The sequence below is a fragment of the Microcaecilia unicolor genome, chromosome 9 (genome assembly GCF_901765095.1).
Source record: "Microcaecilia unicolor chromosome 9, aMicUni1.1, whole genome shotgun sequence".
NCBI lineage: Eukaryota > Metazoa > Chordata > Amphibia > Gymnophiona > Siphonopidae > Microcaecilia > Microcaecilia unicolor.
The window spans coordinates 140,134,841-140,148,537 of NC_044039.1; the positions used below are offsets into that span (position 1 = coordinate 140,134,841).

General features: G+C 45.8%; 1 protein-coding gene across 4 annotated transcripts in view; it reads left to right on the top strand.

Annotated features, from left to right (window-relative positions):
• The window catches only part of TMEM62 (transmembrane protein 62), a 121,824-nt gene that overhangs the window by 38,644 nt on the left and 69,483 nt on the right, over positions 1 to 13,697 (top strand). For all 4 annotated transcript variants that reach the window (XM_030214511.1, XM_030214509.1, XM_030214510.1 and 1 more), the window contains 2 exons: positions 1,516 to 1,671; positions 1,848 to 2,007. In XM_030214511.1, coding sequence (XP_030070371.1) covers positions 1,516 to 1,671; positions 1,848 to 2,007 — 316 coding nt within the window. The remainder of the gene's footprint in view (positions 1 to 1,515; positions 1,672 to 1,847; positions 2,008 to 13,697) is intronic.

Genomic DNA, 13,697 nt, shown 5'->3' on the forward strand with positions numbered 1-13,697 from the left:
CAAGTCTCTGGATTGGTCTGTTAGGACTAATGGAAAGAAAATTATCAAGTAAGGGCTAATCCTTTTGGGGGGTTTGTTTTTCTCTGGAATCCTCGGTCTGATCTGGCCCATTTTTTTTTTTATTTAATTTAAAAATGTCTATTCCATGCTATCACAACACCTAGCACCCATCTGGGGTTAACCCTGTAGCCACCTAAAATGTCTGTCCCAGCAGTGCTCAGGCCCGCCTGCACATGTGCACATACTTTACACTGGCATACCCTCCACCCCACGGCCTCTGGGCAAATCTCCCACACGCAAGTTAATTCCCTGGATGTTTCTAAGGACACCGGGGTCACAATCCCAGGAGTCCCACAGTTCCTAGAAAACACCCATGCTAGACCAAGAACACAAACCACAAAGATTCTTAGTCCAGGACAACAGAGCTAATAAACTAATATGTTTATTATCAGCAGAGTGGAACAGTGAATGATGAATAACAAGTGTAAACAGGTAAATGAACAGGTATTAACATTAAAACTAACTAGACACTTTCTAACTACATAAGTAGTACCTTGGGGAGTTCAGGTTTTGAACAGGGTGTTTGTGCAGGTATCTTCACACTACCTGAGACTGGGGGAATCCAGCACATTCTGGCTGGATTTTGTACTTCAGGGCCAGTCAGAGCCCATAGCATTAGCACTGATGAGTATTTGGCCAATAGCAGTGCAGGTTACAAGCTCTTGAACATACTGCCCTATGTGAAACCGTTTGGATCTTAATTTTAAGAGAGAGGTTGATATTGGCCTTTTAGGAACCAGATTCAACAGACTGCTCATTTAAAAATAATTCAAACCAAATCATTTTAAAATGTTTTTTTTTTTTTTAATAATATTGATAGCAAGCTTGTATGGGGAAGTATGTATTTTTTGTAAGATAAATCTTGATAGCCTGGGCCTAGTCATTCAAATAACGCTTGCTATACAGTAGCAAGATTCAAGATATCTGAAACCAGAAATAGCCACCTGTACCAATGATAGACAAGGTACTTGAAAACTAGACTATATTTATCAGATGACTAAATTTACTGCTATACAGCGTAGTCAGATGCTTTCCTTTCACGTTACTTGGGATTCTTATCATTGATGCTCGTCTTGGGTGCTGGGCCCCTTATAGGATTCGGAATATATTCAGAGCATGGAGCTTTTATTGAAGGGAGCAATCGAGGTTCTATGCACTTTTATTTTTATATTAATCTCCTTTTGGAGGAGTACAAGCCGTGGGGGGGGGGGGGGGGGGGTTGGGGTTCTGTGGGGGTTCAGTGGGCTTGGTTGGGGTTGTTTTCTTCATATGTATACTGTTGTGCTTGTTGAACTATATGACATTTTGTGTTTATTCTTATTTTTCATAAATGTATTAAAAAAAAAAATCAGAAACCAGTGCAAGCATTTTAAAATAGCTACTCTGCTGTGTGCTATAACTGTCAGTACAAGATGCATAGGAAGAGCATTTGTCTTTCCTTCCTCTCACATTCAGGTACCGGATCCTTGCCTTTGACCATGACCTTCTTAGCTTCACAGATGTAAAGTTTGATGAGTGGCCTGTGGTCCTCATTACCAATCCCAAGTCAGCTCTCTACAGAAGCTCTGCCCATGAACCCCTGAGGAGAATGAAGCACTCTACTCACATCAGGTCTTTAAAACTTAATATATGAGATCTGTGGTGAAGGTGTATGATAAGGATGGTATGGTTTTTCACATATCTTACAGTTCTGTGTGCATCCAAAATCTCACATGCTGTATTCTTTAAGGTGCCCTACTACTTGCGATTTTAAGCTTTATAATCTCTTGTTTCCCCATATCCTTTAGAATCTTAGCCTTCTCACGATTTGCGATCACATCTGTGACTGTCAAACTTGATGGAGTGTTTTCAGGGAGTGCTGTTCATGTCTCTGGTCCTCTCTATGTGCTGAAGTGGAATCCAAGCAGCTATAGCACAGGATTGCATCAGATCGAGGCTCAGGTCCAGGTATGTTCACTTCACTTCAGTATAGCACTGTGGCTATTCCTGACAGTTCTCAAATCTTGAGTGTGCTGCATCACCTAACATTGTGCCTTTCTCCCCTACATAAGGATCGCCATGCTGGGACAGACCAAGGGTCCATCGAGCCCAGCACCCTGTCTCCGACAGCGGCCAAAAGAACAAGCATTTCGTCCCACCCATCCCAGAAACAGTGGATTATTCCTACGTCCATTCAATAACATTCTATGTCCTTTTCCTCCAGGAAGCCGTCTAACCTTTTTTTAAACTCCGCTAAGCCAACTGCCCCAACTGCCTTATTCGGCAATGAATTCCAGAGTCTAACCACGCATTGAGTGAAGAAAAACTTCCTCCGATTCGTTTTGAATTTACTACACTGCAGCTTCATCGCATGCCCCCTTGTCCTAGTATTTTTGGAAAGCGTAAACAGACGCTTCACATCAACCCGTTCCATTCCACTCATTATCTTATAGACCTCTATCATGTCTCCCCTCAGCTGCCTTTTTTCTAAGCTGAAGAGTCCCAGCCTCTTCAGCCTTTCCTCATAGGGAAGTCGTCCCATCCCCTGAATCATCTTTTTCGCCCTTCTCTGCACCTTTTCCAATTCCACTATATCTTTTTTGAGGTGCGGCGACCAGAATTGAACACAGTACTCGAGGTGCGGTCGCACCATGGAGCGATACAATGACATAATAATATCTTCATTTTTGTTTTCCAACCCTTTTCTAATAATACCCAACATTCTATTTGCTTTCCTAGCCGCAGCAGCACACTGAGCAGAAGATTTCAACGTATCATCAATGATGACACCTAGATCCCTTTCTCGGTCCATGACTCCTAATGCGGAACCTTGCATGACGTAGTTATAGTTTGGGTTCCTCTTTCCCACATGCATCACTTCGCACTTGCTCACATTAAACGTCATCTGCCATCTAGATGTCCAGTCTCCCAAGGTCCTTTTGTAATTTTTCACAATCCTCCCACGATTTAACGACTTTGAATAACTTTGTGTCATCAGCAAATTTAATTACCTTATTAGTTACTCCCATCTCTAGGTCATTTATAAATGTGTTAAAAAGCAGCGGTCCCAACACAGACCCCTGGGGAGCCCCACTAACTACCCTTCTCCATTGAGAATACTGACCATTTAATCCTACTCTCTGTTTCCTATCTGTTAACCAATTTTTAATCCACAATAAGCCCTACCTCCTATCCCATGACTCTCCAATTTCCTCTGGAGTCTTTCATGAGGTACTTTGTCAAACGCTTTCTGAAAATATGCCAGTAAAATGCAAAAGTGACTTAATTAAATTAGCTTTCATGTCATCTTACTGTCCTTGCTGAATGGTCTTAAAGCGGCAAGCCCCATATTCTTCCTGAACAGTTTAGAGCTGCGCTTTATGCATACTGTTATGTTCTTATAGCCTGCTATATCCCCAAATCGTGATTCAGAACAGAGCACGTAATAAGAATAACAACGAAAAACAACAATCAGGATGATATACAATAAAGTAAGTGTGGTCAAAACAATTAAACTCACTCTTGTAAAAGAAGATATTAAAATAACTTTAATGAATTGTCAAATTCTCTCATTTTATTCAAATAAAAATATATTCCTTAGCGTCCCTTCGGACTGGCCCAGAGCTTGACTGATGGGTTGTACACACCTTCCAGCAGGTGGAGACTGATAATTCTGACTCATTCAAGATAGCTTATAAGAGCCCTTGCTAGACTGAGAAGAATCCAGTATTCTCAGTCTCCAGGAGGTGGAAGGTGGTGAGCCCTATCAGTCTCTCTTCTTTTTAATTTCTCTGTGTTTACTTAAAAAAATATTAATAAAAAAGATAGAAGGCTGGGTCTGGTCTGTTCACCTACTGGGGGAACCTCGTTTAGAGACAGAGGTCCGCGGGGGTCTCTTGTTGCATTGGGGGTGTTACACCCAGGAGGCCGGGTCCCTCCCCCCAAGTCCTCCCTGCTTCTTTCCGACTCGTATGGGTTCTTAAGCATCTCAGTCTCTTCAGGGGAAGAGATCCTGAGCCTGGGAGAGGCAGCCAGTTTTATTCTTGTTAAAAAAAAAAAGCATTTAAACCCTTAAGGTATCAGGCTGTGAGCAGACAAAGCGGCTTCCTTCTCTCTCTCGTCCTCGCTGTCTGCAGTGCCTCTAAGCTTTTCCCTCTGCCGGCTGACCGCGAGTTGGAAGAAAAAAGTGCTGCAGGAGAAGCGGAGAGTTCGAGGTGCGTTGCAGCTGTCCTGCCGGCATGGCAGAGAAGCTTCAGTGCACAGTTTGTCAGTGCCGTGGCGTCGGCAGTAGCTTCTGCTGTAAATTTTGCACTCTTATGGAGGGACCATCGGAACCAGGACCCTCTACCTTGCCTTTACCAATCTCAGAGGGGTTTACCTCGGCAACCCACTCTGACACTCCGGCAGTTCCCGTTTTGACGGGAACCACCACCATTTTGTCTCCGCCTGAACAGCTGGTTCCCAGATCCCTTCCTCCTCTTCAGCCTCAGACTAGCAATTTCTCCCACCCTCGGAGCTGGCAGGGAGGAGAGTTTCCCCCAGAGTTCGTCATGCAACTGTATAGAGCCTTTTGTTGCAAAAGTCGTCTCCTCTTTTCTCTTCAGGTAATTGGGAGTAGGGTCAGGTAGTGGCAGCTAAAAGACCAAGGAGGTCCTGGCATCTGGAGGAGGACTGTGAGTCAGACCCAGAACTGGATATACCCTGCCTTGCAGATCAGGACCCTTCTCAGGGGGATCCCTTGGAGGAAGGTTCTGTACAGTTAGGGTCTGAATTGGATTCTCTCGTCCCAAGGGAGGATCGTGCTGTGCTGCACATTTTCCACAAGGAAGACCTTCAGGAATTAGTTTCCTTGGTTTCTTCCACTTTAAGTTTTGAGGAGGAAGAGCCACCGGCTTCTGAGCCTCGCAAGGTAGATCTCTTTGTTAAAGGGTGTTCGCAAGCCATGGAAGACCTTTCCCATGCATCAGGATATCAGAAATGTTTTCAGGCTGAGTGGGATGCCCTGGATGCAGCATTCAAGCCTGCCAAGTCTATGGTCCTTCTTTATCCAGTCCTGGAAGCTGACAAGCTTCTTTTAAAGGCTAAAGAGAATCCACGTCCGTGGAGAACTCAATAGATCCCACGGGGCAGCAAACAGAAGTAAAAGGAGTGGGAAAAGTGAACCAGGCTTGTCCAAATAACTGGAACCAAACAAATAATGATAAAATCAACACAGTCTATTAATATTTCCTTAGGAATGACTCGACACAACGCTGTGTTTCAGCCTGATGGCCTGCATCAGGAGTCTTATTTGTTAAGGAAAGACTAATGGTCTAATCTTGCATTTAGGCTGAAAAACAGAAGGCTTGAAATGGCAACATAAAGTTGGTCTTAGAAAAGACCATTGTGTCAAAATGTGAGGCACTTGAGTAAGCACAGACGCAATAGTAATGTGTTGATTTTATCATTAATTATTTGTTTGATTCCAGTTATTTGGACAAGCTTTTTTTAAAGCCTCCTGTAGTGGATGCTGTGGTCTCGGCGATCATGAAGCGCAATACTGTGCCTGTAGATGGGGGTACAGCACTTAAGGATGTACAAGATCGTCGACTAGAAGCGTTACTCAAAAGTAGTTTCAATGTTTCATTTTTAGCTGTGCAGGTGGCTATTTGTGGCTCCTTGGTGGCTCGAGCTTGTTTCCGGTGGTCTGAGAAGGTGTTGGACAGGTCCTCTGATAACTTGTTGTCCATAGATGTGGAGGTGTCTTGTTCAGTTTTTTTAGCAGATGCCTTGTATGACCTGTTGTGTGTGTGTCGTCTAAGTCTGTGGCGTTAGGAGTCACAGCCAGGAGATCTCTGTGGCTGAGAGGTTGGTCTGCGGATTCAGCATCTAAGTCTAAGCTTAGCAAGTTTCCTTTCAGAGGCTCTCTGTTATTTGGGAGAGATTTGGAAAAATTGGTTCGCAGTCTAGGGGAAACTAAGGTCCCGCATCTTCCGGAACGTTGGCCTAAGTCCTCAGGTCGAGGCCTGTTGACTGGTCGTAGTCGAGGGCGTGATTTTTGGTGTGTCCATTCGGGCAAACCAGCTCCGGCACAACGGTCATGTTTCTTCCAACGGACTCAGGCCCAGATGCACAAAACTTTAACGACCCTTTAGCAACCCTTTAACGAGGAAATTTTGAAACGTAGCATGCATTAAAGGCCATTTTCCGACAACGCTAGCAGCTAACGAAAACGGAATGCAAACGAGAAACTACCATTGAAATGAGGACAATTCGAAATGCACTAAGCATACCAACGATTGCAACGAACCATTTACCGGCAGAAATTTAATGTGAGCTCAGACCTGTCGTTATGGCCTGAGCTGTCATCTCCCTGCTACCCCCTGCACCATAAAAAACATGTTTAAAAAAGAAAAGTGAGCTCCCCCACTTCCCTCTGCCACTGAACTTCCCTCTGCCAAAAACAAAAAATGAAACTAAAATTAAAAAAGGATCTGGAGGGGGCAAAGGCGCTCATCAGCAGCGTCCTGTATGGACGGCCTTGCCCCCCTCCCCCCCCCCCCCCCCGAGGTCGCCGCTGCTCCCCGCTACTCCGTGTGTGAAATAAAAGCTGTTATAAATCTTAACTTTTGCAGTGCCGGGCCCCCCTCCCTTCCTGTCTCTCTCTTCTCCTTCTGTATCCAATGCTCCACCTCCTGACATCCTCCGCCTCCGTGCCCTGCCCCCCTGAGTTCGTCGTCACCGCTCCCCCCCTCCACCGGACCCCCCCTCCGCCATAATGGCCGGTGCAGCGCCTCTCACCTATGTTTGAAGGTGCTGCATGGGTTGGATCAGCTGTTCGTCGATCGCTTCTGTCTCCTCCGATGTCTCTCTCTTTCTTCCTGTGCCCGCCCTCCTCTGACGTCAGTTACCTACGTAGATAACTGACGTCAGAGGAGGGTGGGCACAAGAAGAAGGAGAAAGACGTCGGAGGAGACAGAAGCGATCGACGAACAGCTGATCCAACCCGTGAAGCGCCTTCAAACATAGGTGAGAGGCGCTGCACCGGCCATTATGGCGGAGGGGGGGCCGGTGGAGGGGGGGAGCAGCGACAACGAACTCAGGGGGGCGGGGCACGGAGGCGGAGGATGGCAAGAGGCGGAGCATTGGATACAGAAGGAGAAGAGAGAGACAGGAAAGGACGGGGGCCCGGCACTGCAAAAGTAAAGATTTTTAACAGCTTTTATTTCACACACGGAGCAGCGGCAACCTCGGGAGGGGGGGGGGCAAGGCCGTCCATACAGGACAGTCCTTATGAGCGCCTTTGCCCCCTCCCGATCCTTTATGTTTGTGGAGACATGCAGGGGAAAGCGGGGAGCCATGTGTTTGTGTTGTTTTCTTTTTTTTTTGTTGTTTTGACATTTCTGGCATGCGCAGAGCAGCCAGCATAACACTTGGCTGCTCTGCGCATGCTTTAGGAGCCGATTACCGATGGGGATTGATGCATCGTTCTTTACAATACCGCACCGAACTTGTGCGACTTGTTTTTTTGGAGCATTGTTCGTTTTTAAAAATTCGGTAATGGCTTTAACGATTTTGCTTTTTTTACGTTTGGTTGATGCATCTGGGCCTCAGTCCTTTCGTTGCGCTCGCAGAGGAGGTAAGGATTCCGGAGCCTCTTTCCAGTCTTCCACTCGTTCCTCTCAGTAAAGGTGTCAGGGCCCATCCTCTGGTTCCCATAGGAACACATTTGGCTTAGCTTTACCAGAGGTGGGCCCAGATTACCACCGACCAGTGGGTCTTGGAGGTTATCCGAGAAGAGTATGCCTTAGAATTTGCACGTCCATTGCCTGACATTTTTCTGGAGTCTCCCTGCCAATCTTGTGTCAAGATGGCCGTTGTCAGACACTCTGTAGAGGCTTCTCAGCCTTCAGGCCTTTTGTTTAGTCCCTGCTGCAGAACTCAGATAAGGGCGCTACTCAGTTTACTTTCTCGTTACCAAGAAAGAAGGCTCTTTCCAACCGATTCTGGATCTCCCAGCAGTCAACCGGTCCCTCAGAATTTCCTCCTTTCATATGGAGACATTCCATTCAGTTATTGTGGCAGTCAGGCCAGGAGAGTTTTTGACAGCACTGGATCTGACTGAAGCCTATCTGCATATCCCGATCCGTCCGTTGCACCAGTGCTTCGTCATCCTAGGTTGACTCTACCAGTTTCAAGTGTTACCTTTCGGTCTAGCGACGGCTCCCCGAACCTTTACCAAGGTGATGGTGGTAGTGGCGACAGCCCTCAGGAAGGAAGGGATTTTGTTTCACCCTTACTTGGATGATTGGCTCATCAGGGCCAAGTCCGTCCACGAGAGCCGGCAGGTCACGGAACGAGTGGTCCAGTTTCTGCAGTCCCTGGTTTGGGTAGTGAACTTCCAGAAGAGTCGCCTGCAGCCCTCTCGACGTCTAGATTACCTGGCGGTGTTTTTCAATACTCAGATGGAGTTTTGTGTTTTTGACGGAGGCCCGAATTTTCAGGTTGCGGACTCTATTTCGCCAATTCCTCCAGACCACTCTACTGTCAGCGACAGACCACCTGCAGGTCTTGGGATCCATGGCAGCGACAATAGGGGCGGTACCCTCGGCCAGGGCCCTCATGAGATTGCTGTAGAGATCACTGCTCTCCAGGTGCTCTCCTCGGAGGGATTCCCTTTTGGAGTAAACTTCCACTCTTGGTGCAGGAGCAAGGCAGCCTCCTTTGGTGGCTTCGGACAGCCAACCTCTCCAGGGGGTGGCTTTGGACAGCCAACCTCTCCAGAGGAATGCCTCTGGATGCTCCTCAGTGGATCGTAGTTACAACGGATGCCAGGGGTCGGGGAGCCCATTGTCTGGGACAGTATGTGCAAGGACTTTGATGGAACTGTTTGCCTCCTCTGGCAACCAGTCTCCTGGAGGTGAGAGCAATACGCCTAGTGCTGCAAGCGTTTTGTCCGTTCCTTGAAGGCTGCTCAGTACCATCTTGTCTGACAATTCCACAGCGGTATCATATGTCATTCGACAAGAAGGAGCCAAAAGTCTACAGTTAGAGCAGGAAGCTGCCCAGTTAATGAGCTGGGTGGAGACTCATCTGCTGGCGCTTTCAGCAGCGCATGTGGCAGGAGTAGAATATGTGCAAACAGATTTTCTCAGTCACACCACTCTGGATCCCGGAGAGCGGACCCTCAGTGACGATGTGTTTCGACAGTGTGTCGCTGGGGGCTTTCTACCATGGATCTGTTCGCCTCTGCGAACAATACGAAGGTGCTGAGGTACTTCAGCCGCTGGAGGGACTCAAAGGCTCAAGGGATCGATGCACTGCTACAGCCGTGGCCAGAGAGCCTGCGGTATGCCTTTCCTCCGTGGCCCTTCTTAGGTCGCCTGATCCAAAAGGTAGAGGTTCACAGGGGTCAGGTGATTGTAATAGCTCTGGACTGGCCTCGCAGACCCTGGTACGCTGATCTTTGGAGTCTCTTCAAGTTGTCGGACCATCCAGGGCTGTTGGTCCACGGGCAGGTAAATCATTTGGACCCCAGTCGATTTTTGTCTTACGGCTTGGCTCTTGAGCGGGCGAGGTTAACTAAGAAAGGTTACTCGGCAGGAGTCCCGGCAACGTTCCACTTCCCTTAATTACATCAGGATGTGGAGAGTGTTTGAGGAGTGGTATGTCGAGTTAAGTATTTCTCCTTTTCGGGCCTCTATTGCACACATTCTGGATTTTTTGCAGCGAGGGCTTGAAAAAAGGTTGGTGCTGTCCTTCAGCTTGTGGCATTATCTTGTTTCAGGGGTCGGGAACAGGGTAAGTCCCTTGCCTCCCATCCGGATGTGGTTCGTTTTTTGAGGGGAGCAGGTTTTGTCCGGCCTCCCGTGCAAGCTTTTTCCTTGTGGGATCTGAATTTGGTTCTCTTGGTTCAACGATGAACTGAAAAAGTTAAAAACACAAACCAGGAAACTCGAACAAGCATGGAATAAAACAAAAGATGAACATACACTCAACACATGGAAACAAATACAAAGAAAATACAAATTCGCAGTAAGACAGGGCAAAAGATCATACTATAAAACCAAAATAGGGACAGATTACAAAGACATGAAGAAATTATACCAACTCGTGAACAAACTCCTAGACACCAACTTGGTCACTACCACAAATACAGACATCCCATCTGCAGATAAACTTGCTAAGTACTTCAATGAAAAAATTGTAAACCTACGCAACATGCTACCTCAGAACAACACTGACATTGAAAACTTCCTTAATGAATTGGACCCAACCATTGGAGAATACCCGGCAGATCGGACCTGGTTAAACTTCGCCCTCCTTACCGTCAAAACAGTTACCCAGGCGATTAGTAGGTTTTCCAACACTCACTGTAAACTAGATACCTGTCCCAGTTACTTAGTGAAATCCGCCCCTGACCGCTTCATAGCAGACCTCACATCCCACCTAAATTACATGATTCAGCAAGGCCTCTTCACTAAGGAAAATGGCAATATCCTACTCACCCCAATACCAAAAGACACCAAGAAAAAACCAAACAAAATCACTAACTACCGTCCAGTAGCATTTATCCCGTTGGTGTTCAAACTGATGGAAAGCATGGTAACCTAACAACTTACAGATTACATAAACAAACAAATTCTCAATATTACACGAATCACAGTCAGGCTTTCGCCCCCTCCACAACAAGGAAACAGTATTACTCACTCTTCTAGCCAAATTTAAGCAGGAAATAGCAGCAGGGAAAAATATCCTTCTCCTCCAATTCGACATGTCTAGTGCATTTGACATGGTAAACAATAATATATTAATAAGATTACGAGATAAATTCGGGATTGGTGGAAACATACTTAACTGGATCAAGGGCTTCCTAACCACAAGAACATATCAAGTAAAATCAAATTCAAACATATCATCACTGTGGAAAGCAAACTATGGAGTACTGCAAAGATCACCGTTATCACCGATCCTATTCAACTTAATGATGACACCACTTGTCAAGTCCTTATCCAACCATGGCCTTAATCCTTTCATATATGCAGACGACGTGACAATATACATTACTTTCAAAACCAAACTGACAGAAATCACCAATGAAATCAAGCTCGGCCTGAATATCATCATGGATTCATGGGCAAATGCATTTCAACTAAAACTCAATAAAGAAAAAAACTCATTGTCTCATCCTCTCATCCTAATACAGCGCGGACATCCCCACAAGTATCAACACCCCAGATCACACCCTTCCTATCTCAAACAGCTTGAAAATCCTCGGCGTTACAATGGACTGTAACTTAACACTAGAGAGCCAAGTGGCATCCACAACAAAGAAAATGTTCCACTCAATGTGGAAACTCAAACATGTGAAGCAATTCTTCCCGAGGGAAGCATTTCACAACCTGATACAATCAGTGGTACTAAGCCACTTAGATTACTGCAATGGAATTTATGCAGGATGTAAAGAACAAACCTTAAAGAAACTTCAGGCCGCTCAAAACACGGCAGCTAGGCTTATATTTGGTAAAACGCAATTTGAAAGTGCAAAACTTGTCCACGAGAAACTACACTGGCTCCCAATCAAAGAACTCAACGCATTCAAAATCTGCACCCTAGTTCACAAAATCATCTACGGAGAAGCCCCGAGTTACTGGACCAAGTAACTGGAACAAGCCACTAAGTAATCCCCACATCCCCAAGAAGATCGACTTACCAATTAGAAATACATCTGAATCAACACGATCTTATCTAAATCTGCACTACCCAAGGTGCAAAGGACTTAAATACAAAACAACTTACGCATCTAGTTTTTCCTACATAAGCACACAACTGTGGAACGCATTACCAAAAGCCTTGAAAACGACGTACGACCACCTAAACTTCCGGAAATCACTAAAAACCAACCTGTTTAAAAAGGCATACCCTACCGATCCAATTTAAATGCCTAATCTCTGCAACACAACCAAACTAAAGCACGTAATGGTCATAACACAACTCTTCCGTTCTCCAATTCCCTAATGTGGCTGTGCCACATGAACTTGATCTTACCACAACATCACCCTGTATTTGTTCACACCCGAGCTTGCAAAGGCCTCTCCGGTACTACGCAAGCCACGTTGAGCCTACAAATAGGTGGGAAATGTGGGATACAAATGTAACAAATAAATAAATCGAATTTAGAGTTAAACGTAAAAGCGTGGCTGAAGCTGGGTGACACTCAATAGTGCTGAGTCCCTCCCTCCCCCCTCCCTTCTTAGTGCTGGGGATATTAGAGGTTAAAATAACTTTCTGTGAGTTAGGCATGCTTATGTCTGACATCTGTTCTATTGAGTACAACTAAGTTTGGGTGAGTAGTACCTTTTTCTACCTTAAGCTGAGGTGCCTTCTCTTCACAATGAGAAATGATGGGAATCTCCTTGCTTGGAGACACTTTGGGCAGGAATCTGCCTTCGGTCTGTAACAACAGAAAAATTGTTCTCTTTCCGAGAATGGTGGCTTTGCAAGCAGGATTTCTGGAGGACTTGCATAACTAGCATCTTTTGCCAGTTTGCTGTTGATTGCCATGGTAACTTCATTCTTTCTGCTCTCTTTCCTGTTTGGGGTTATCTAATTGGCTGCTTTATGGCTGCCATAGTGTCTGTTGCCCTCCTCAGGGAAATGGCAGCACTTTCTTATTTCTTCTCTGAGTTGGCTCTATTACGAGCCCTTGCTGCCCTTGGTTACAGGCAATAGGTTCTTATGGCAGTTTAATTTGTAGACAGCTGCTTGTATGGCTGCAAACTGGGGAATGCTGCCATGACATTTTCCTGGTTTTCCTGGCTGCTCAATTCAGTAATTGTTAGCAACAATGACCGGGGCTGCTCGTTGGTCAGACCATAAGTGGCAGCATCAATTTATTTTTCTGGGGACACACAACTGTTTGGATAGGCAATTGGGAGTCTCTGCTTACTGCATTGCCTTCATGCTTTTCCTTACATAGGTCTCTGCTTTGCAGTTCTCCACTGCCTTTCTACCCAGCCAATGTTGGATCCGCTGGGAAACAATGATCATAACATGATCAAATCTGAGCTGATATCTGGAGTGAAGTCACTAAGGAAATGACTGTAGCTGCTTTTAATTTTTGAAAGGGCGATTATGAGAAAATGAGGAAAATGGTTAAGAAGCTGAAAGGGTCGGCTGCAGGCATGGACTTTGTTATACCATCGTGGAAGCCCAGACGAGATGCATTCTACAAATTAACAAAGAAGGAAAAAAGAGCAAAGGACAGCCAGCGTGGTTAAGTGAGGTGAAAGAGGCTATTAGAGCCAAAAGAACATCCTTCAAAAAAATGGGAAAAGGATCCAAATGAAGAAAATAAGAAGCAACATAAGCATTGTCAAGCCAAATGCAAAGCATTGATAAAAAAGGCTAAAAGAATATGAAGAAAAACTTACTGCATAGATGAAAACTTATAGTAACACTTTTTTCAGGTATTTCCTCTAGTTTCATCATCTTATTGGGTTGCTGCAAGACAGACGAGTCATCTGGAATGTCTGCTGCTGGCAGTCTATACACCATTTCTCCGAGGACAAGCAGGCTGCTTGTTCTCACTGATGGGTGACGTCCACGGCAGCCCCTCCAATCGGAATCTTCACTAGCAAAGTCCTTTGCTAGCTCTCGCGCGCACCGCGCATGCGCGG